This window comes from Volvox carteri, assembly GCF_000143455.1.
Source record: "Volvox carteri f. nagariensis unplaced genomic scaffold VOLCAscaffold_89, whole genome shotgun sequence".
NCBI classification, from domain to species: domain Eukaryota; kingdom Viridiplantae; phylum Chlorophyta; class Chlorophyceae; order Chlamydomonadales; family Volvocaceae; genus Volvox; species Volvox carteri.
The window spans coordinates 303,872-327,536 of record NW_003307632.1 but is presented as its reverse complement, the minus strand read 5'-3'; the positions used below and the strand labels follow the sequence as shown (position 1 = coordinate 327,536).

Here is a 23,665-nt window from a genome sequence, read left to right as displayed (position 1 = left end):
CGGCATGTTTATGCCATAGGGAGTATCCCGGTAGCGCGGGAAGCATCGTTCGCCAATATTAATTAAAGGCCTCTAACGCTGCAGGAAAATTTTAGTAGAAGATTTAGAACTATGTATGTGTTAAGTTTTAGCGTTTGTTCCCGCTTTGAGGGCGTGAAATGCCGTGTCATTGTCCCTAATAAGTCATTGTCCCGGCATTTCAATTGTCGCCCATAAGCATGAACAAGGCGTGGGCGATCTTGTCGCCGACGGGCGATGTTGTCCAGGGCGTTCCGGTCAAACTCGTACGCGCCGACCTCAGTACCGTTGTCCATGGACATTGTGTTGGAAGGATACGTTAAGGTTCAGATAAAATGAAGAAATGAAGAAGCGCTCCTTCATAGTATGGAGATCGTAGAATCTTCAAGCAACTTTTGAACGACCAGGGAGAGTTGCTGATAGGCGAATTTGTATGAAGCTATAGAATTCCTTTATTCTTTCAAGGTAAATGAATGCTTATGTATTCGTCCGTTAGTAGCGTGAAGCTTTGAACACTCTTTGTACGGCAGATTCGGCACAATGTTTTGCCTCATTGCGATGTTGCCTGAAATTTTTGAACAGAAGGGATCACTGCTCATGCTGGTGCAGCAAGACATGTAAGGAGATGGCCTGGTCACAATCCAGCAGTCATATATCGACAATCTCAAGCTATGACAACTTGTTACATGTGTCTGTAATAAAAAAGGGACTTTGCGATGGTGTGGGGAGCTCTTTGAGTGGTGGGACTGTGGAAATCCAGTTTGTTTCGCCCGTAACAAGTTTGTTACGGGCGAAACAACGTCCCTCTGAAACGTTTGGATATGCCTATGCAACACATTTCCTCAATTTCATGAACTGCAAGTATTCTAATCCAACATCACCCCAATCTCAGTGTAAACTAGTCTCCAAATGTGCCTGCACAAGACTGTCACCCCTGTCACCCGGCATTCACATTGCCTTAACCTCCTCAAGCTTGTCGGGGTGTGACACGTGGGCATGAACCTTGTGACAATGGGCATTGTCACAAAGAAACTGGTTGCAATCAGAAATGCATTTTTGCTCATGCCAGGTTACCGACATCGGTTACCGATTACTGGGGACGGTTAACGGATAACGGTTCGCCCGGTAATCCTACCGACCGGTTACCCATCTCGTTAACTGGACCCGTTAGGTCGGAACCGGGCCGGAACCGGCCTGGAGTATGCCGTTGGGCATAGTGGTGCGCATGCTGCGCCCCGTAAGGACTAGGTCACCATCATACTTAGCCCGTATGCTCTTGTAAGCGGGACATTCTTCGAAAACATGCAACTCATCTTCAACCGCTCCACAGTCACAAAGCCTGCAGGTACGCGCGGTGCGCTCACGCCCATTAGGTCTATTAACCTCTAACTCCCAACAGCCTAACTGAAAACGCATGAGCACATGATGAAGTCGCTGGGGCATGGTCCCTTTAGTGTGCTCCAGCCAATCAAGACGCGCACCCCTTGACGGGGCAGCTCCCATCCAGTTCATATAGCGACACGCCTTGGCTCCGGTAATTCCTATGGGGAAGACGCGGGGGTCACCCAAGGTATTCGGACACTCCCACCGAGCATCAAGCCGCTTGGCAAAAACCTTAAGAATGCTCTCGACTGGCAATTTAAGGGTGGTGTAGTACGATATAAGATCATTACCGCGCGTATTAGTGGGGGGCTCCACTCCTAAGCTAGTAAGAAAGGCTAGTACCTTGCTTGCCCAACACTCAGTGGCGCCCCCAAGTGCCAACTCCAGGTCAGCGACAAATGCCCGGTGACACAACGTTCCCGGCCTCTTAACCACAGAGTTCCAAAACCTAAGTACAAGATTGGTCCAATGGAACTGGAGTGGCCTCTGTGACAGCTCGCGATATAGGGAAACCATAGTCGGGCTCCCCGACCCAACTACGGTTCGCATGTAAGCACGTTGTTCCTGGACCATGGGATTAGCCATAGCACCTTCAAAATTCACATTAATGAAGTCAGGTCCCCAAACTTGCGCTCCGTAAGAAAACACCGGTACAACTAGTGTATTGTAGAGAGACATACATAGCTTGGGGGTGGTAATTTTCTTATCACGACACAGGGTGCTGAGCCCAAATGTGGCCCGCCTCCCTGCTGTGAGTAGTTGCTTGGTACATGCTGAGAACTGCACTCCTGGGCCATAGTGCAACCCGAGATAACGTGCCGTCTCGTTGCCGGTCAGCACCCGCAACCCCGCCCCACCTAACCGGTACTCAGCTTCAACAAGCCGCTTCCGCTCACGCGTAGCACCCCCAAAAATGAGGACCTCGCACTTGGCGGCATTCGCGGCCATACCCGTCGCTTTGCAGTAGGCTTCGAGTAGCCCCAGAAGGCATTCAGCTCTATCGTGCCCTGTCGCTACCAGTGACACATCGTCAACGAAAAGTAGGTTAGTGAGATCACCGCCCGCCAGGCTAACACTCTGCTCACGAAGGGTGCTCCATCGGCTGGGGAGGCATACACGGCAATTAGCATCATGGGCATCAATATAATGAGCGAATACTTCTATGAAGAGTCCAAAAAGGGTTACGCTAAGGGGACACCCTTGCTTAACACCACGCCCCACCTTGAATTCAGGTCCCAACTTATTTCCTAACTTGACCCGAAACTTCACGTCAGCATAGCTAGCCTTTAAAGAATCGAGGATGCGCCCGTGTAGCCCATACGACATTAGGAAATCCCAAAGTGTCTCATGGTCAACGGAGTCGAACGCCTTACTAAAGTCAATTTGCATGTTATTAAGCGGCCTGGCTCCGGCCACAGTGTGCTTCAAGATAAGATGCCTTAATGTAAACAAGTGATGCTCGGTGCCAAAACCATGCCTACATCCAGCCTGGCTAACGGCACGTAGCCTATTGCCCTCACAGTAATTATTTAATCGCCTCCCTATGATATTGGCATAAAGTTTGCTCAGGGGACCCCCAACTGCAATTCCCCGGTAATTGTCACAGCAAGACACGTCCCCTTTTTTGAATACGGGGGACAGGGTGCTAGTCGTGAATTCCCTCGGGTATTCAGCTCCGTATATGCGGTTGAATAGCACCGTTAAGTAAGGCGCCAATACAAGCACGGGTTGCTGCCCTTCAGTTTCCCTGATAGCGTACTTATAATACTCGGCCGGGGTTCCCTCCAGGCCCGCGGACTTATTGTTGCGCATAGCCTTAAGGCCACTAGCAATTTCATCCTCCGTAAAATCCTTGTTAAGCCAAGCAGCTAATTCCCGTCTGTGCGTCACCTGGTCCTCGTCCAGCCATCTAAACTGAATACCCTCATTGCGGCATTGCCTCGTCTCTCCTTGTTGTAGCGCCTTATAGCGTTACAGAGCCAAATCGCAAAGCGATGAAGACGTGATTTGATTAAGACTGATCTATGAACAGTCTATGAATACTTTAAGATTAGTAAGTGTTTCCTAATTAAGGATTGACACTCTTTCAGGGTTCCTACCCTAATCGAACAGACACCCCGGTCTAACCAGCCGTCAGGTGGTCCAAAGGGACACTCTACGACAGAAGTCGTTGCGGCCTCCTAAGCAACGAGTATTATATATACTCGGGAGGGAGCCTGGGATGGAAGCTTAATATATTTATATATTAACAAAGAGACAGAGTTTAATTACTCTTTCTTAGACAAGAGCCCAGACCTTGGCGGAGCGAATCCGTCCTGTGACTTTCGGTTCTTGCTTATATTACGCGCTAACACTCCTGTACCATTAAGCACCTTGGAAAAATGCTCGGCAAAAGCATTAATATCTGAGATCCCGCAAGGAGGTGGTTTTCCCCCACGCAGGTGGGGGAACCACGGAGGTGGTTTTCCCCCAATCCGCGTGGGTTGAACCGGGCGTCCTTAATCCTCCTCCGCATATCTTCCATTTCAAACTCCTGAATAGCGGCCTTCCTAGCCTTCTTAAAGGCACGGTGCTTGGCCTTCCAGGTAGTCCTATGTAGGTCGGGCAGCTTGCCTGAGACGGGGTCCCTGACCTCCTTACGGAAACTCATCATATCATTCCACGCAGCTGCACAGTCCTCGTTCCACCAGTCACGCTTCACAGACTTTTCCATCCCCCGTGCACCGCCGAACGTCTCTCTAGCACACTTATTGATAAGGGTGCGCAGGTCATTCGTCACAGGGTGCCCCTTCTACAAGCTTTTCCTTGAGAGAGTTGATGGTCTCTGTAATAATGCCATCTGGTTCACGAAAAAGCTCAGTGAAGCGGCCCTTGCGTGAAATATCAAAAATAGGGATCCGTTCACGTGCTAGGTGAGGCTTCCGACCCCGTGCAGCCCCTGGCCTCAAAACGGCATGCAGGCGAAGGATAAGCGGGTGATGATCACTCAGCACATTAGACTCTCCCCATAAGTAAGATCTAAGGACTTTGAGAGTGTTAATCTGCTCGAAGAGCCCGTAAGATGCAAGGCACAGATCAATAGAACTGTGACCCTCAGTAGAGTTGGAGTAAGTGAAGCCCCCGGGCACATCACCAGGTGCCCGCCCATTGACAATGGCTAGCCCTGTGTCAAGACACATTTGTGCCAATCGGCGGCCAAAACAATTCAGCCCACTATCTCTATTTTTACGGGGAACGCCGACGAGGGAGTGTGCCCCTATTCCATTTACTCCGGGCAAGTCTAGAATAGCTGCTGTACGGGCATTGAAATCACCTGTGATAAGCACCTCATCACCCATGCACCGCAGTCTATCTAGCTCGCCAGTAATGCTTCCAAATACAGCGTCGGGGACCTCGCTATACGCCAGGCCACTACCATCCGTGCTGCTATAAACGCTGGACCCCTGGGGTGAGCAGTAACCAGCCCCCAGTAGGAGCGCCCGCCCTCCAGGGAGAACGCTATGGAATCGCAACCAGACGATCTCCACCCCAACGGGTGTATTCGTTAAGCCCACTTCTCTCACGCAGGGGGCCAGCTCATCACGCACAAACACAGATACACCGCCTGACCTTCGAGAGCCTGTGCGCGGTGCTCTAGTACATGCAAGGTGGCTATAACCCTGCAATACTAGTTGCTCCTTGGCACGAGTGCGATTAACGGGCGCCTTCGCCTCTGTAAGGATGATAACATCATGATTGAGCAATCCACGAATAGCCTTAATTTGGTCAAACTTGCCTGCCGAGAAGGCGTGGATATTCCAAATAAGGAAACGGATGCTATTACCCCCCCGGCGTGCTCCCTACTTAGCTGCCTGCCTCAGCTCTGCAGCCATTTTGCGGATGTCTATTTTCGCCCAGACACCGCTGTCTGGCTCAGTAAGCGCCATGAGGTGAGTACCCCGCCATGAAGGGGCCCTCTTACTATCGACTAGGTGCCGAAATACGTCCTGGTACCCTTTCTTGTACGATTCGCCAAGTGCTGTGAGCGCCAGTGACACTCTCACAGCCGGGAACGACTCATCCGCTCCTTCCTCCGCATTAAGGCCCAGCTGCTTCCGTAATGAGTACAGGGCATAATATGCCGCTGGGGTTGTCGTGATTCGAACCCGCTGGGTTGTCCGCTTGCTGCTGCGCGCAGCGACGTTCGGGTGTGCCTCGACGGTGCAATCTAAGAACGCGACCTTCATGCTCGTAAGCTGCTGCAAGCGCAGTTGCAGTTTCTGGATCACTTCCTCCTGCGTCCAAGTAGCTGGTAGTCCGTCGATAACCAGTGCACCCCGGTCTATATGTCCATCGGTGCTGCTGGTAGTCTCAGCCAGTGCTTTGGGGGGCCTGGGAGCAGGGGCGCCTGCTGTCATGCCAAACCCTCTGCAGCTTGCGGCCACCTCATGTGGTCTGGTAGTGATCGCCGTCACCTTTGGGGCTTTGGAGGTGGTGGTATCAGCGACGGCTCTGTTAGGTCTTGGTTGCTGTTTTGGCTGCTGCTGCTTCGGCCGTTCTTGCTGCTCCTTATGGAGTTCTTCCCGGGGATCTTGTTGGTCTTGCTTTGCAGGCGGCGCTGCTTTGGGGCCCATGCGACGCCCCCCCGTGGCTTCAGTACATCGTGCACCATCTGCCGGGGCTGTGCGCGTGCGCTCCCAGTCATTGAAACGCTCCTCGAGCGTGGCAACACGGGCAGTAACGCTGTCCACGTTCTCAGTCATTTCTCTGCAGTGCACCGCTTGTTCCCTTGGCCCGCTTGCGGCGTGCTCGGCGAGCCGCTTTTCCAGGGCCTCCATCCGCCTATCAAGGGCCTTTGCGTCCGCCGATTGGCTTCACGTAATGATTGGCTCACTTCGTGCCGTGCTTCGCTCGGTCTCGAGGGCTTCAATACGCTCATTTAACTCCTTTAAGCGTTGCGTCGTGAGCCTACGCTCACCCACCGTGGCATCAAGCTCCTGTCGCAACACAGCATTCCGCTCCTGAAGGCTTTTAACAACCTCTGCCTGCTCTTCGACTAGGCTTCTCAGGTCGTTAATGCGATGCTTCATGTCATCGCTAGTCTGCTGGCATCTGTCAACATGCCCTGCCAATAGGCTCTGGAATTCCGCTTTGATTGTTGATATGCATCCATCCAGGAATGGCCTGCAGCTCTGTGCAATGTGCTCCTCTAGCTGCTTAGGTCCTGGAGTTTTCCTGCCAGGTGTAAAGACGTTGACCGTGGCTGAGCGTCGCTTGACTCCAATTATTTTGCGACGCACGTTACGATCTTTTCGTTCAGTTAAATCAAAAAGTACTCTAGTTACTGGTCGCGCTAATTTCGGTGTAGGGCTAATAGGGGTCATATGGACGTCGGGTTGTGACATTATGGTTGTGACATGTTATGGTAGTTTTACAGGTATGGGGTCACGCACCCCCAACCATGTAACACACACACACAGATAGGTTTTGCTTGCCATGTTGCCAGTGGCGCCTACATCACCATGTAGCAGGATTTGCGTGGCATCGCTGTTGTAAGTATCCATATTCCGCCGCCGCTCGCGAAAATGCTGCATGGGTCGTCGCAAACGCGGTATGTGCATGCGACCATGCTGTTGGTTGAGTGTTCTTGTTTACTGGCCAGACACCGGCGCACGTCAACTGGACTTTGCAGCTGCGCGGCTTGCACTTTCTTCCGTGCTATGTATGAGAATCGGAAGGCGTTAGGCCTAGATCCAGTTACGAACGACGCCAACCCATCGATTTGGCAGTTCGAGGCGCCCCCGTGCTCTAACGGTCAGCGTTTGTCCGGTACCACAGCTCCTTCGAGGCTCGCCAAAGCCAGCCTATCGAATAACATAAAGCTGAAATACAATGACGCGGGTGGGCCGTTTGTAGTCTATTTATTAGAAACATCATCGACGCAACTTTGAAGGTATTTCTTTCGGGTCCCGATGCATTGACGTGCTAACGTTCAATTTGAGACGAGGTGACGTATCATACACGTGTGAGACGGAGGAGAAGTAAGAGAAAGAAGCTCTGGATCGTTGCCAGGGTCGGCCTGGGGACCGATTGTGAGGGAGCAACGCTGTGTACGGTCTTCTCATCGTTATTACAACAGCTCGCTATGGGCTTTTGCGTTTTATACTCCACAAGCGCATAGCCCTTCACGAAGACAGCCTGCCGGTCCAGGTTCAAGTAAATGTTCTTGACGTCCCCAAACTCAGCAAACGCCTCGTGATTATCTTCTTGAGCCTCCTCATTAACGCCTGTAATGAAGACAACCCATCCTTCCACCAACGCGGTTGGCCCCGGCTTTGCATTGGGATCCAGCTCCTTGAAGCGTGCTCCACCATAGCTGCCTGCCCCTAGTCAGGCTGCGCTAGCGAGGGCAAGTCAAAGCCATGGAGCGCGGAAAGCTATCTTCGCCCACATATTTTTATTCCCTTGGTCTTATCGAGAGAGAAATAGAATAGTTTTCAGACGCAATTTAAAGCGGGGCGAGATGTGAAAGTTCATATGTCAGGGAGCTAGCTTCGCCCACAGATTTATCTGAATCTGGCACCGGTAATCTGTTAGGATCAACTGTAACCTAACACACTGCAAAGCAGCACGATATTAATATTCAAATGTAAATGCTTATTTTACATATGCCTCTCATAGCGCAAGAAGCAAACGAACGAAAAGTCCAATATGCCGGTTGGAGCTACTGTAGGTGTCGACCAGTTCCGCCAGATGATACGACCAGCTCACTCCTTTATTCATACGAAGCATAGAGAAAATCCAAGAAGGTCATGCTAGGAACACTGATGGCGGCTGCCAATCCCATTAGCTAATGACTTTGGCGACGACACCAGCACCAACGGTCTTGCCTGAGTCCCGAATGGCAAAGCGTAGGCCAACCTGAGGAGGAAACAGCATAAGAGTGCCTGAAGCAGGAAATCGTTGCCTTTTTGGTCACCGTGAAAGTAAAAGCAGCTTAGAAGGATACCCGCATTTGCCTAAGCCTTTTCGTACATACCTCGAGCGCCGTGGGTGCTGACAGCTGGATGGTTGCCCGAAAGTTATCCCCAGGCATTACCATGTCGATGCCTTCAGGAAGCATAATTTGACCTGCAGATCAGCCATCATAGTGGTATTTGATCTGTGCAATTGAGGTGAAAACCCTGCCCACAAAACACGGAGGGCGAAAGCACTTACCAGATACATCGGCCGTGCGGATGAAAAACTGCGGCTTGTACTTGCTCGTGAATGGCGTGTGGCGACCGCCTTCCTCCTTTGTCAGTGCATACACCTCCGCCTCGAAGCGCTGCGCACCCATAAATCGTAGCGTGGTGACAAGAACAAAAAAACGCGACCGCGATGTATATTCTCTCCAAGCACATCCACCTATCTTTGGCTGGAACGTTCTGTGATCCCAAAAAGTACCCTGCATGCTGGGGCCCCCCCAGCAACAATAGCAGCATTCCCACCCCATGTGCACCTTGTACGTCTTCAAGCTGCCGACCTTGCACACCACCTGGCCCCGGGACACGTCCTCACGCTTTATACCGCGGATGAGCAGGCCCACGTTGTCACCCGCCTGCCCCTGTATGTCGCATCGCACAAGGGATGGATAGGGTCAAGCCCATATGAAGATTGCAGCTATGATGCCCTGCTGGGCTTCTTGGTATGGACCGTGGTTTGCCAAGCATAGAAGGATGTAGCATCCGACCCCAGGAAACCCCCTCAGATCTGCGACATCGTCGGCAAGATTTGGACATATGCCAGTTCCCCTGCAGCAGAACCCAATCTGGGCTCCCTATACCATTGCACCACAGGTAGTACGACTAAATTACGGGCCTAGTCTCGATACCACGAGAGGACCGGTGGACAGATGTCCCAGGTATACATCTTTGATAACATCCAGTACAAAGGACAAAAATAGGAACACAACAAAAACGCTTATCGCATGGATAAGTGGTTATACAACGTAGCTGGCAAAATACAAACCTGGATAAGGCTCCTCTTAAACATCTCCACACCAGTGACTGTGCTCTTAATCGCCTCGCGAAGGCCAACAATCTCAACATCCTCGCCCGGCTTAATGACTCCTGCACACAAAAAGTGCAGAACCGCACAACTGCAGTAGAGAACCTGAACCGTGTCGGGCTTGAATAACAGCGTTTACCATAGAAATCCCCAAAGCGTTAGAAATGGACATGGGTGGGAGCCTACCTCAAAATGCGACTGGGTGACTCTCAGGTCATGAATCACCCAGAAAAGCTTTACCCCCCCTGCACTGGCTTCAGGTAAACGTGCACATCTTTTATTATGATACATGGTGGCCTAGGTCACCTGAGTCCTCCCCTGCGCTTTGGATTTTGCGCAGCAGTGCAATACGGGTTTTGCATCCGGTACACACAACTTCTCCACTATAGCATATGCTTTTGCAAGCTCCTCTGGTGGGCCTCAGCCCAGTGCTGTGTCAAAATGGGCGGGTTCATTGTACTCCACACTTTCCCTTGCCACGGCATGACAGCAGCACTTGCAATGCAAATGGATGCAAAAGGAGATAGGGCGAGATAGTTGTCGGAACCTTTTAATTACCAGGAAAAATTCTGCCTTCGCAGGATTCACCAAGCCTTTCTTATAGCGCGTGGCCGCTTGGTAGCGAGATGCTGGGTGATAGGGAGAGCGAGCATTGTGGGAGGGCCACATGTGATCCTAAATTTAAACTCTTAGCAAGGTGGTTGTGGAGGACAGCTATCTCGACTTGTTTGTCTGCAGTGGGAATGTATTCGAAACCTCGAAAGGTGTGTGCATTACAAGCAAGCAGTTGTCTTCACCTGCGGATTGTGCTAGTGACAAGTCGGGTGTCGGCTTCCTCGAAGCCGGAAAAAAGGGCGGGACCCCTGCATCCGTACAGGCCGATAGCTAGCACGGCACGTGTGACAATTGATGGGTAGTGTCAACGCGGTGGGAGATGTGCTTTGTTGCAGCAGTGCTGATGGTGTGGAAGCTAAGCTTGGGCGGAATCGTCAGCACCGCCTGCGAGCTCCACGCGAATCGCGAATCGCATCCATCCCGGGTGCATGCCGCATGGACAGTGCGGCAGACCGCAAGTCGGAATGCCCGTGCGGGCAAATTGCTAATGCAAGCTGAGTGAAGTTCGGTGCTGTCTATGATGTTTATCCCCGAAGCGCCAGCGGCCTAAGCAATCCGCCCCACAGCCGCGAGCTTCATCGCGGCACACCGCAAGTCTTCGGAGGCCCCGTGCATTGGCCAAAGTAAATGTACAAACAAGCAGCTTGTGTATTTCATATAGAAATGAAAGCCAATTTGTTGGCCTGCTGGTGGCAAGTCGGATTGCCCATGCTGGCAAACGGTAACACAAGCTGGGTGTTCGAGTTATCATACGCCGTCATCTCAGAATTCCATTATGAGATACGCGGCAGCTTTCGGGATGAAATTTAGCGCGAGAGGCGTTGATGTGACGGAGGTCGGTGAATGGAGGCAGCTAAACTTGTTTGTGCTCATACGATCTTTGTTAGATACATGAGAGATACCATGCAATAGAGAATGCTATATAGTACCGATAGCGCGTTTCAAGCGGGTGAAATATTATGTTTGGTCCGTTACACACTCAAGGCCTGGGAGTTCGAGTCATCATACGCCGTCACCTAAGAATTCAAATATGAGATACGCGGTACCTTTTGAGATTAAATTTAGCCCGAGGCGTTGATGTGACTTTGACCTCGGTCAATTGAGGCAGCCAAACATGTTTGTGCTCATACGATTTTTGTTGGCTACAGGCGAGATACCTTGCGATAGAGAATGCTATATAGTGCCTATAACGCGTTTCAGCCGGGCGAGATATTATGTTTGGTCCGTTACACACACACGAACACACACACGCGGACATGGGCAATCCTACAGGTCGGGGCCCCCCTGGGCGCTTCGCGCTGGGGCCCCGCCCCAAAATGGGTGCAGCCTAGCTGCAGTTAACAACAGATCTCTTCGTGGACCCCCGTGGCATATACAGTGTTTGGTTGTGGACAGCATCGCGATCTGGTCAGATTCTGTCGTAGGATTTACATTACGAATATCAGCGAGACGTCAGCTGAGTCCCAGAATGTTGACCGTTGGCAAAATGGTTTATGTGGAAATCACGAGTGGACCATCCTGATCAAGACATAAGATAATGTATTAAGTAGTACATAAGAAGTCTTACAACTAACAAATTAGTTACGCCCGTGGAAAGAGGTTGAGATTGACTATCTACGCCCCTGGCGGGCGCCAGAAATGAGAGTACAGTCATACACAGAAGTCGGTTTCGGCTCTCCTAGCGGTAGGGATAAAGATATAATCCCTGGAGAGGAGCTCTTCCAAGAGAGTAGATACAGAACACCTTGATACTCTACATGAAGCCTGCAGGTAGTGCCCGTCCTGAGACCATACAACCGCCTTACCAAGTATCTCGCAGCAACATATTCACTGTAATCTCAGTTAAGTCGATAGGCTTGCTCCGGGAATTCTCCAAAAATCTCTGCGAAACGAGATTCCTCTTAACCACTAACATCTACAACAGTTCTCTAGCTCCTTTGGCATTTCGCGACCTGCAACAGTCAATCGGACTGTAAATGTGCAAATCTACCCTTTATTCCAGGCACTTAACGCTTGTCGCGCCCAGACTTAAATGCCACAAAAGCTGAGCTAAAGCGACAGCAGGGAATAAGCGTTACATGCCGCTTCCCAAATAGACGCTGAATGATAAGGGTTAAAGTCGTCGGATAATTATAACCGTAAATACATGAGGAGTAACTTTTGCCGTCTTATGCAGTTGACTAGCCGCCAGATCCTAAGACGGCCACCTGACCGTGACGAAAAACTTATTATTGCCTAAATTCCTCCATGCGGCTTATAATTATTTAGATGTAAGCCGAGGCTTAGAATTCTTTAGATGTAAGCGAAAATTTGTTGTCGACAGAGGGTGCTGGGATGTTTGGCCCTATGACAGGATTTGCAACTTCAGGCTGATAGAGAAACCTCACTGACACAGTACGCTAACATTTACAAAATAATTTGAGAGACTAGGTTAGTGCTCCTTCGAAGCCGAAAAGGGCTCGGCCCCAGTGCAGCCATTAACCCCGCAGCATTCCATAGGAAAGGCTGTACAGCACTGGGCTGCAAGCTGAGGAACGGGGTCGTGTTTGGATTATACGTTCATTGTTATGGATACTGCGAGGGCCGGCGGTTTTGGAGCGAATGCGGATCCATAAGGTCCTGGACGGTGCATTGCATGCCGCCGCCATCTCAACAAGAACGGCTGAGCATCTATAGCTTCCTGGTAGAGCGCGAAGCCAGCCCATTGCCAGTCGAACTGGAGGATAGGACATGTATGACATGTGCAGCTCGTGATGGAGCAGAATGCAAGGAGGGAAGCGCTGGAGCAGTTGGCATGAATGGGCTGGAATTGCGGAGAGTGACAGAGCTGAACGGCGTATATTTCATTACTGCTGACGGTTGTGGTTGGTATGAGATTTGAGATGGCGCGTTGAGGATGCGCTTTGAGTCCGGGGGCGCCTTGGGAACCAAAGCCATGGGCCAAGGAAAGCTAATTTTGCGCACAGATGTATATGAATCTTTTGGTGGTCGAGAAAAAAATTGTAGTAGTTTTTAGATGCCATGCACTTTAGCGGTGCGAGGCCGCGAGCGGTGGGGGAGGTCAACGCCATGGGCCGCGGAAAGCCATCGCGCACAGATGTAGCAAACTACAGAGGCAGAAGGTCTAGCCTTTTCTTATCGGTTAATAATTCCTGTGTCGTTGTGTATGTGAATTAATTCCTTCAGAAACTCGACAGAGAATTGCAATAGCTATGAACGCAATCCTTAGTGAAGCGTGGCATTCGAGTGTATCATGAGACACGCACGACGCTGACTGACTGACTGCCAGCAGTGAACCCAGGGGGCCCCGGGCCCACGAAATGAAAGGCGCTTCGCGGCCGGGCCTCGCCCAAAAACGGCGTCATATCCCATGAAGGCGCGGGGTTGCTAGGACGATATGCTGACGACGATATGCTGACCTAAAAGGACGACACGCCCTTAACATCAATTATTTTGGAGAGGAAGTTTTTGGCTTGGGGATACCTAGATCCCCAATAAATTGGCACCATTTCCACGAAAGGGTTATACGGTAGTAATAATTTCCTGTAGGGACCTATGGGCGTCGGGCAGGTTTGCGTGTTGATGAACTTGATGGGCTGAGTGCAGTTGGTAAATAACTACAGCACCAAATCCCAAAACCTTATCTGTCCAACCCTAAAGCCTGATAGTTTTGCTGGACCCCTCAATGCCTCCTGGCTAGCCACCGCATATTGATTGCAAACTAGCTTGAACCAAATCCGAGGACAATAAACTCATCCGGACGGCGCTTCGGCAGTCGAGCTTCAGTTGTAGCCATCCTGCTATCCCAATTTGTGCTCAGGCCTCCCACTCATTACCCGAAAACCCCGCCACACCTTGCTCTATACGCCCAGTGAGGACAGTACCACGACCAGCAATTGAGAAGATGTCTTCCACAGGCATTTGAAAGGGCTTGTCCGTGACACGCGGCGGGACGGTGATGTACTCGTCAACAGCCTGTGTAACGGAAAGCAGCGGAAACAGCAGCACTGCTAAGTAGTAGTACCGGTGGCTGCTTGGCGACTGCTTTTGCAACAAGCTTCCTCGAGACGTTAGTTAGCCCCAAGAAGCCGATTTATATCCTCCAAAAGCGGCATCCCGTCACGCTGTAACACTTACCTGCATGAGCTTCATAATGGAGTTCTTGCCCACAGTGTCGGCCCTTTCGCCCTTCAATGCACTAAGGGCTGACCCCCGGATGACAGGGACCTCATCCCCAGGAAACCTTGGGACACAGAGGGAGCAGGACGGTCTGACGTTGCGTCCTCTACAGAGGTTTAATACCCTATCCACAGGGGACGATGCCAATCTCCACAAACATGGGCACCACTTGGATGCTGAGGAAAGAAGGCGGAGCAGTCGGCGCCGAATGTGGCCTAATGCAACCCCAACCACGCCTTCCAGCCACGGCACAATTTTGCATGGAACCCCATCAGATGCGGCATGGCAAATGCCACAGCCAGCACCGAAGCAAGTTCAAAGGTTACCTACTTGTAAAAGTTGAGCAGCTCCCGGACCTCCATTTCCACCAGCTCCTGAGGCAGGGCACCCCATTTGGAAAGTAAAAAGGCATATAGGCATGCATACCTAGTGGGGAGTCCAGGAACGTTTAAATTTTCTGATTTTGCGAAAAAATGGGCTTTCTGCAATGTACGACGGAGAAGCGTTGCGTGGTTCTGGCGCGGGTGAGCTCCTTTTGAGTCGTGAGGCGTCTGTGTTTGTTACTTATCGGAGAGCATCGTAGCGCTAGTGAACGTGCTGGCTTTGGACTTTACGGCCTATTCGTGAAGCCGTTTTTGCTGTCCTTTGTCGTTAAGTCTATTCCCTTTACCTCTGCTTTGTTTATTACCGCCCCGGTGGGGCAGTGGTGTGCTTTGCGCGTAACGGAGACTTTGCAGAAAACAATGTGCAAGTGGGTGAAAAGTAGCTAGGAATCAAGCCTTGAACCGTGGTGTATGTGGACAGGCACTTTGCACATGTGCTGCGGTGCACTTCCTCTTAAACCTATACGGCAGCTATTCCAGGCAAGATCCTCATCATCCATCAGGACAGTGCCTCTTACGAACTTCCACAGGTCCATGTACCACTCTCCCGCAAGCCCTACCATTGGCGAGCTTTATATAATCCACCCAAATGATGACGCTTGCACCATGGGTGCACAGATTGGCCGCCGCCAGCCACTCCAGCGCAACTACCAGCCCCACCTAATCCACTGCAACGCCACGCCTTTCCCTCCTGCATCCCACTGCCCACCTGGAGCTCCTTGTCTTCAACCACATCGCATTTGTTGAGGAATACCACAATGCGGGGCACTCCGACCTGCCGGGCACAAAGACAAGCCGCCAGGGCCGGCTCAGAGTTTCCTAAGGATGCAACGCATCTGGTGATGAAGATGAAAACTAATTGATAATCCAGTCCTAATATAGTGAATGGACCTGTAGCCAAAGTTTCCTTGCAAACGATGCTTGTCCTGTGAATTAAGGATTAAATAATACCTTGCAGACGCCAGTCGAAAACCAAATTGGTTGGCCAACAAATACGGCAGAAGGGACTATCGCTACCATCGCTACTGTATAGTTTGCTTAAGCAGCAGAGAATGCGAAGTGAAATCTGTTCCTGCAAAGGAAACTGAAACATGAAGCGAAGGTGGGAGCATGCAAAAGTTTGATTCACACGTCGGAACATACATTCTTGCTTTTCGTACAGGGCCCTCTAAGCGTGGAAACCCCCATAGACCAGGAAGCTTCACGTGGACAAGTTGAGCCACGGCCCCCACCTGCTTCGCCAAGAGAATGTGCTCACGAGTCTGCGGCATGGGCCCGTCCGCTGCCGACACCACCAGAATGGCGCCATCCATCTGTCCAAGAATAAAGTGGAAAACCATATGTGGTGCAGGTTATAACATGATGAGTTCCGGCGCCACAACATAGCGTCGGAAGTGGCAGCCTGCAGGAAGGAGCCCTGGCTTGCAAGGCAATCCTTAGGCACCGCGGCCTGGCAAGGTCTCAACCTCGAGGTTCATACACAGCACCGCAATCCCTTTCACCCGGCGCCATTTAAACAACTCTCCACTCCGTCGTTCCTGCAACAAGCTTACGAGCTCCTTAATCGATGTATTATCATTAGCCCGACATTAATATGACGAACATACCTGTGCAGCTCCCGTAATCATGTTCTTCACGTAATCCGCATGGCCCGGGCAATCCACGTGAGCATAGTGGCGATTGGTGGTCTGGTATTCGACTGCAAGGCACCACAAATCCAGCATAGCCAACTGCAACCCGTACACCACATCCATACCTTCCGGTCTTTTGCCACATGCGTCTGCATATGTCCTAAGTGTAATGATTTGGGGGAAGCCTGCAACGTGCGTTTCTAATTCTGGTTAAGTGTGACAGCGTTAGGATGGTTAAAGTTCGTACTCGGCCATTGACAAGCTGTGTCGGCTTCCTCGAAGCGGAAAAAGGGCGGGGCCCCCCTGCATCCGTACAGGCCGGTAGCTAGGGCGGCAAGTGTGACAATTGATGGGTAGTGTCAACGTGGTGGGAGCTGTGCTTGTTGCAGCAGTGCTGATGCTGTGGGAGGTATGCTTGTCAGAGCGCGGGAGGCAGGAAGCCGGGGCTCATAACCTGTTGAAGAGACGGTGTCTCTCTGGAATCTAGCAGACACGGCTAAGAGTCATTGGCCGTTACACGCAGTCTGGAGGTCCGCGACCTGCCACCGACAGCCCCTTGCTTGGGCGTAAAAGTATGCGTCTGAGGTGCCGTTACCGGCACACAGCAGGGGCTCGGCCGCCAAGTCCGCGGTCCAGGCCGGATGCTCAACACTCAGCAGACACAATCTCAGCTTGCCAGCCTTCAGCCTGTTGGCTTTGCGGTCTGGTGCCGCAGCCCGAACGGAAAACAGCGCCGCACAGCACTGTACGCACTGCCTACTGCGCCCCTTCAGGCATTGGCCTGCCCATTCGGGCGCCTGCTCACGCGCCCTTGGCGCACCCCTCAAAGCCTAGCTCGACACACCTCCCCAAAGCCCTCAGCACTTTCCGGTACTGTCTGTGATGTTTATCCCCGAAGCGCCAGCGGCCTAAGCAATCCGCCCCACAGCCGCGAGCTTCATCGCGGCACACTGCAAGTCTTTGGAGGCCCCGAGCATTGGCCAAAGTAGTTTACAAACAGCTTCCGTATTTCATAGAGAAATGAAAGCAATTTTGTCGGCCTGCTGGTGGCAAGTCGGAATGCCCGTGCGAGCAAATGGTAACACAAGCTGCGTGTTCGACTTATCATACATCGTCATTTCAGAATTCAATTACGAGATACGCGGCACCTTTTGAGATGACTTTGACCTTCGTCAATGGAGGCAGCCAAACTTGTTTATGCTCATACAATTTTTGTTGGCTACAGGCGAGATACCTTGCAATAGAGAATGCAATATAATACCAATAACGCGTTTCAGCCGGGCGAGATATTGTGTTTGGTCCGTTACACACGCACACACACACACGGACATGGCCAATCCTACAGGGCGGGGGCCCCTTGGGGCTTTGCGCTGGGGCCCCGCCCAAAAACCGGAGATATAAACGGCTTCCACTTTCCTGCTTCGAGTTTGTCACAGTAAGAGCTTCAGCCGACAGAAGTTTTCTTCTCTCTGGTAGTTCTTTCACTTCTCAAAAACAAAATTGAATATGCAAGACAGATGCGTGGTAAATGCCTACAGCAAATCACGGCCCTGCAAACGGGCCCTGATAGGCACTGGAAGTCTGTGTAAGACCATGCGCCAATCACCGAAGCCGGCCCCACCTCCAACAGGAGAGCATCGCGAGACATTGTTATATGATGAAAGCCCCCAGCGTACATGGATGTAATCACTGTAGAACACTCCTCACGAACAACAACATTCATTTTCTGGGCCTTTCCGACCTGTTGGGGAAGCACCCAGCCACCTTCGCACTGTATTTTTCCCCCACATTCCAGACGTAAATCCCCAACAGACGGTTCGGACGGATGTTACGGGGGCTAACGCGATCAGGCCGCTGCCATAATGCATGGCCTCAGGCATGGCTATCGCTCAAGAGGAGCCATGATACTCCGGCCCAGAACCAAATGGCCGAGATGTCATGATTCATCTACTAAACCGTAACCTGATCAATTACCTACTAATTCTGTAGCTTCCCAAAGCCATTAGAGTCAGCGCCACCGGCGTATTCTGGCCGCTGTCTAGGTTGTGGTTCCAGTTGTTGACCAGTTTTCCGATGGCGCCACCTGCGAAAACCCCACCGGCAGGCCCTTTGGCCACTTTGGCCTTCACGGCGGCTTCAGCCGCTCCACTGTCGGAATTGATGGGTTCTACCCACTGCAATGACAGTCCCTGTTGCCGCCGCCCCACCAAACCTTTGGGGATGGAGTTCCCGGCGGCATGGGCATGTCCGCTCAATAGTCTAACGGGTGTAGTAGCGGGCCGCTGAAAAAGGCGCCTCAAGATGCTAGCAACAGGCAATGTATTACTACACGGCAGCTATTATATCGGCCTTCCATGCAAACATCGCTGCTGAGACAGCTTCGGGTCCTGGAAACATTAGCAAGCGGCTCGTGACCCCACCTTGTCCTGTGTCGTGGTTCTCGTAGGTTTAGGTTGTTTGTTTCTTTAATTCTGTCGCGCCCTGCCTGAGCCCTGCTCTAAGCGACTCTCTTCGGTCTGCTATGTTAAGGCCCTCGGCAGCTGTGCCTCGCTTTCACGCCCGCTTCAGCCTCAGTAGTTTTTTCTGCACACCATTGACAGCTTCCATGTGAAACCGTTGGCTTGAGCGCAGAGCGTCACGTAGTGGAAATGCAGCCCGCGCGAGACCATTATGTAAGGCGTGGTAGGCGAAGCCACGGACCGGATACGGTGTGCTGCCGGCACAGGCGTCCTGGTGGAAGATTGAGAATGGAAGGCAACACGGTGGTGTCCAGGGTAGGAGGCAAGCCTGTAATGCCCGAGCATTCAACAGACGCCGGCCTAATCCCACCAAGAGTCAATTTTTCTCTCATTGTATATTGATTCGCTCTGACTTAGGGGCATGCTTGCTGGAGATTGCGGGAGCTATTGGTCCTGCGAACTGTCAGAGCGCGGCCGCATTTGCTGCTGAAACTCCGTCCATTGCAGGACGCGTCATAGCCATTTATATTGACAATTTAAACCCGTACTTGAGGATATTTAACTTTGACAAGCTTGTTATTTGGGTGTTTTTGAACTGAACTTGCTTCAGTCCATGGTGGTAGGTTGCATTCATAATCCCTAGTATTGCGACGTTGCTCGCATCGGGCATCCCGTGCAGCCTTTCTTTCTGGTTGAGGCATCACTGTAAAAACGGTTGAGTTTCTAGGACAGCAAAAAACGGGTTATGTCCTATAGCCTTCATGGCTTGCTGTACAGTTGCGTTCGGGGTGTCGGATAGGACAGGGCGAGGCGAAACCGGGGCTGCCAAGGGCCTTACACTACTGTGAGAGCAACAATAATAATAAGCTCCAATAGTGTAGGCAGAATGCCGGAACTATGGAGCTGTCAGCTGAAATAGTAAATTCGAATTCTCAGCAAGCCATACGGCTGCCGTACATAACCTAGCTTAGAGGCTATACTCGCTTTGCTCCTGCCGCATCTAAGCTACAATTTTGATTATGCAACTAAATCTCTTTCACAAACTTCTTTTAAACCCGAAGTAAAATATTAAAAGCAGAACAATATATAAAATTACTCATCAGTTCATCAACATTAACAAGCTAGAGTTTTCTTTTCCTTATCCTCCCAAGCAGAACTTGGCTGCCGGTTGATGGGCTTCTCGTGTGCAGCCAAGACTTCCAGTTGAGCAGGGCTGAGTTGTCCGTGGTTGTTAGCGTCTAACAGGTATGGCCTGAGTCAGCTGTCTCCACTCAAGCGATCTTTTTCATCAGTACCGTGGCCCCGTTAGATAAGGGTTACCCTTCCTAACACTGTTCACAGGTGTGTCTCTACTCGGTAGCCAGTTACGCGGTTGGCCTTTGGCCCCTACAGTGTTTGGGATCTGCTTAACAGTATCCATTATTATAGACATGACCAAGTCGCAAATATCTTTCCGAATTAGCACCAAGCTGAAGTCCATACTAACAAGAAAACGCATCGCTTACTCGATATAACTCCTAACCATGTGTAATTTGGCAACAAAAAGAGCATAAACTCCATCCCTCACCGTGAGTGGAATTAATTGTAATACCCCGAGCCTTCTCCTCGGGTGCCTGGGCACAAGAACCAAACAGTCATGGGAACCAGCGGCAAGTAAACCTCTAAAGTAAACACTGTCGCGGGTGTGTGTAATTTTCTAGACGAAGCATGCAATCACCGTAAATGCACTAGAGCCATTCAGCACTGGCAAATCGGGCGAATATAATTAACCAGTCACCCATAAACCAGATGGGTATACGGCTCAGTGTGGTAGCTGTCGTGCAGGACGGCACACACATCGTCTACATAAATGCTCTAAAGCGCTCTGTCAGCATCGTGAGAGGTCTTTCAGCGGCCGGCTACTACACACAGATGTAGGGTCATGCACGCACTCTAGGGGTATCACTCACGAAGTATTACCTTGTCAATTTGATCGTAAGAAACAGCCTTTGTGGACCCGTTAGTTTCCGAAAGCACCTGCAGGATAGCACCGGGGAAGTGAATAACGGAGCGCAATGGGCTAAGATGGATTGTTAATATCAATATCAATGGTACACGCAGACAGCGAAAGTTTGCATTTCTTGTTAGCAGGAATCCTTTTAAGCCTGCTTCATACAAGAGCGGACTAGACAGGTTATTATCACAATATTTGCTCTCGACCGGTGCATGCCATCGGCTGTGCGCAGGCCTGTTGATGGCCTAGACTCTTCCATTTGGCATCGGAGGCCGGACCATTAACACGACAACCCCTTCATGAGCCACACTACCATCGTTCCTGCTCTCGTGCGCCTGCTCTGGAGAGTCACTCCGGATAATCTTCCATCGACGCCACGCCCTCGGTCCCATTGGAGGAAAATTGGACCTTCATTGCAGCTGCTGCTAAGTCCGCATTCCAAGCGGCCCTCAACGCAATCCTTGACCGTCACAACATCCAGCCTCCCCTGCCCCACAAGCTACAGCCGTTTGCCCACCCGCCCCACCACCGCCCATTCCAACTGTCCCTCTTCCCCCCTCTCGGTCTCACCATCCCTGCCCTACCTCAAGGCCACCCGCCTCCCGTTCCCTTTCCCCATCCTCCTCCTCTCAGTCACTGCCCAGCACCCGGTCCGCCTGTGCCGCCCATGTAAGCGCTCAAGCCCCCACCGCCACCGGCCGTGCCCTCCCCATCAATGCCGCCCTCCCCCATCCCCACTGCCCAACATCCCAACGACGTCGCCATCGCTTCCGCCTCCTCCCTGGCCGCCCCCGTACCGTCCGCAACAACATCTAAACGTTTCCTCCCAACTAACCACCTGCACTGCATCCCTTAGCTCGCTGCAGCCATATGCGCCTAACCCCACCCCTTCGCTTTCACAACCGTCCCCGTGCCAGCAGACCTCATACCCCAGACACCAGTCAATTAACCCTCCGAACACTGATGGTCAACCGCTGCCGCCCTCAGTGCAAGCCGTAAGCCACTGTACACCAACGCGCATTACTGTTCAACTAGCTGACCTGTCCGATCAGTCGCTGTTCAGCAATGCGCGCTTGATATGGTCGTAAGAAAGTCAGCCCGCCGTGTAAGATGCATGCAAGCCCGTGCAGCAGCTGCCTCCGTGGCCCGGGATGCTCAACTGGCTGAGAACGACTGGAACATTCCTCAAGGACGCAGTATGGCCCGTTTATAGTTAGTGCCTGCTACGGCACTAATGTCCATGTCGTTCAGTTCTGTTTACCGTCACGTTATTTCCTTTCCGCCGAAGTCGAGGGAGAGTATCTGCAACGTTTATGCAACCCGCCTCTGTAAGATGAAGGGATGTCTATATACCATCTAATTTAAAGCAATATCCACTACCCTATCCATTTCAAGGTAGGTTTGCCGTCTAGACGAAGGATGTGTAGAACGTCTATTTGGAGGCACCTTCCCTTAACAACGCGCTGCCTCAGACGCAAGCAAGACAGTCCTACCACACTTCCGCCGGATCGCACCGACACACCCTGGGACCCCTTGTCCACCACCTGCACGTCGTGCGCCGCTACCCAGCAGCGCGCACCTCTCTAAGACCTCCGCCTCCCCAAAGACGCCTCGGTCTACGAAAACAACATGCCCAAGACTGGCATCAATGGTCCTAAAGCCGATGGTAGTATCGTGTCAGTAAACATTTGACCAGCCCTCAGTCGACGGGATAACCGCATTTACAGACCACGCAATTTAACTTTCATATGTTGCGATCAGCAATGTTACCAGCTCAGCTGGAAACGCACCTTGGTTATGGCAGCTGTAAGCGTCGTCTTGCCATGATCGACGTGTCCTATTGTCCCCACGTTCAGGTGGGGCTTAGTGCGTGAATTTATATCATAACAGAGTGAACGCCACGCAGAAGTGCGGTTGACCTGCTTGTAAAGCAGTTGGCTGCGCGCACGTTCACGCCGATTCCGCCATCAGTCCGCATTTCAACAGAAAACAACTTCAGACCCCTTACTTGTCAAAGCCCACAAAGCTGCGCAGGAGTACAGCTGTCCATTGGAGACCACAAAAATTCACTCCCTCGATCTGTTTTATGACGCTGCGACCAAGCAAACTAGTTACAGACCAAGCCATGGCTGAGCACTCTACGTAACCCTCTACTTTAGCCTCGGCGTACCAAAATTGGTGGCCATCTGTGGCAAGTCCGCCGGAGGCGCCTGGCTCCGTTTAGCGTACGAAGCCGTTGGCCTGATCCGCAAACGCTGAAACTTCGCCTGCTGGGCAAAGCAATTATGGCCATATAATTCTATTATCTACCTGAATGTGAAGGTGCCATGAATTCTGTTCGCGGCCCGAAGTTAGTGGCGATTGCCGAGTTGGCCGCCCAAGCCTCAGTTCTTTTTGCAATTATTTTGGGTAGCACCCTTTAGTATACATAGAAAACATTTATGCTGAAATGGCCACAGATTACTGCAGACCAAGGTGCGCCCTTCCCCACGCAAATGCAACCTTCCCTAGTCCTTCATCTTATGGCCATACCTCTCACCACAGACCCATACCATGTAATACGCTGAGGATGGGCCTGTTGCAGAGGCGCACAGCGACTTCTATGTCAGTGAAATGTTTGCCAACTACGATGAAACATTTATGCTGAAAGGGACCAGTGCAAAGCCTAGAAAGGAACTCAGGGATTTAAATGGAATGTGTTCATCAACTTAAATGAAGAAACTCATGGCGCACCTTTCGAACGGAGTCAAGCCTGCTTGCATCACCCACGAACCGCGCGCCGGACCGAATTGGAGGGAATGTTATCTACTTGAATGTTCTCCGAAACAAACTCCTACAGTGGCTGGACAATATGCGGCCAGTACGTACCTCTTGGGTCACCACAGGCGGTGTTGGAGCATGTTCTGCTGGCGGGCATTGTCGTGCTCCTACAGGGATAGCGTTAAGGGGTGCAGCATGCTTAATGCCGAGCGCAAG

The 23,665-nt window shown here is 51.5% G+C and overlaps 3 protein-coding genes across 3 annotated transcripts in view; all 3 read right to left on the bottom strand.

Annotated features, from left to right (window-relative positions):
• Positions 1-1,937, bottom strand: part of VOLCADRAFT_108067 (uncharacterized protein) — a 2,241-nt gene extending 304 nt beyond the window's left edge. The window contains exon 1 of the mRNA XM_002958235.1: positions 1,385-1,937. Coding sequence (XP_002958281.1) covers positions 1,385-1,917 — 533 coding nt within the window. The 5' untranslated portion in view covers positions 1,918-1,937. The remainder of the gene's footprint in view (positions 1-1,384) is intronic.
• Positions 1,938-7,536: 5,599 nt separating this feature from the next.
• Positions 7,537-7,695, bottom strand: VOLCADRAFT_48595 (uncharacterized protein; the record flags this gene model as incomplete). Its single annotated transcript, XM_002958234.1, has 1 exon — positions 7,537-7,695. A coding segment is annotated over one exon (159 nt), but the record flags the coding sequence as incomplete, so codon positions are not given.
• A 336-nt stretch (positions 7,696-8,031) lies between these two features.
• On the bottom strand, positions 8,032-22,836 carry efg8 (mitochondrial translation elongation factor Tu). Its single transcript, XM_002958233.1, has 15 exons — positions 22,698-22,836; positions 22,480-22,627; positions 20,656-20,712; positions 20,264-20,309; positions 16,214-16,305; positions 15,839-15,919; positions 15,316-15,381; positions 14,554-14,597; positions 14,182-14,287; positions 13,899-14,019; positions 9,391-9,491; positions 8,882-8,986; positions 8,599-8,707; positions 8,420-8,511; positions 8,032-8,301 (listed from the first exon to the last, which is right to left on the bottom strand). The coding sequence occupies exons 1-15, from the start codon at positions 22,814-22,816 to the stop codon at positions 8,227-8,229; spliced, it is 1,362 nt and encodes a 453-aa protein (XP_002958279.1). The 5' UTR covers positions 22,817-22,836; the 3' UTR covers positions 8,032-8,226.
• Positions 22,837-23,665: the final 829 nt, after the last annotated feature.

Excerpts from the sequence above, each read along its gene's own strand:
- efg8 (XM_002958233.1), bottom strand. The coding sequence starts at position 22,816 with ATGGCTTGGTCTGTAACTAGTTTGCTTGGTCGCAGCGTCATAAAACAG. Across the intron at positions 14,598-15,315 it reads TTGAAGACAAGGAGCTCCAG|GAGCTGGTGGAAATGGAGGT; the intron begins GTGGGCAGTGGG and ends GCCCTGCCTCAG. Across the intron at positions 14,020-14,181 it reads CCATTATGAAGCTCATGCAG|GCTGTTGACGAGTACATCAC; the intron begins GTAAGTGTTACA and ends TCCGTTACACAG.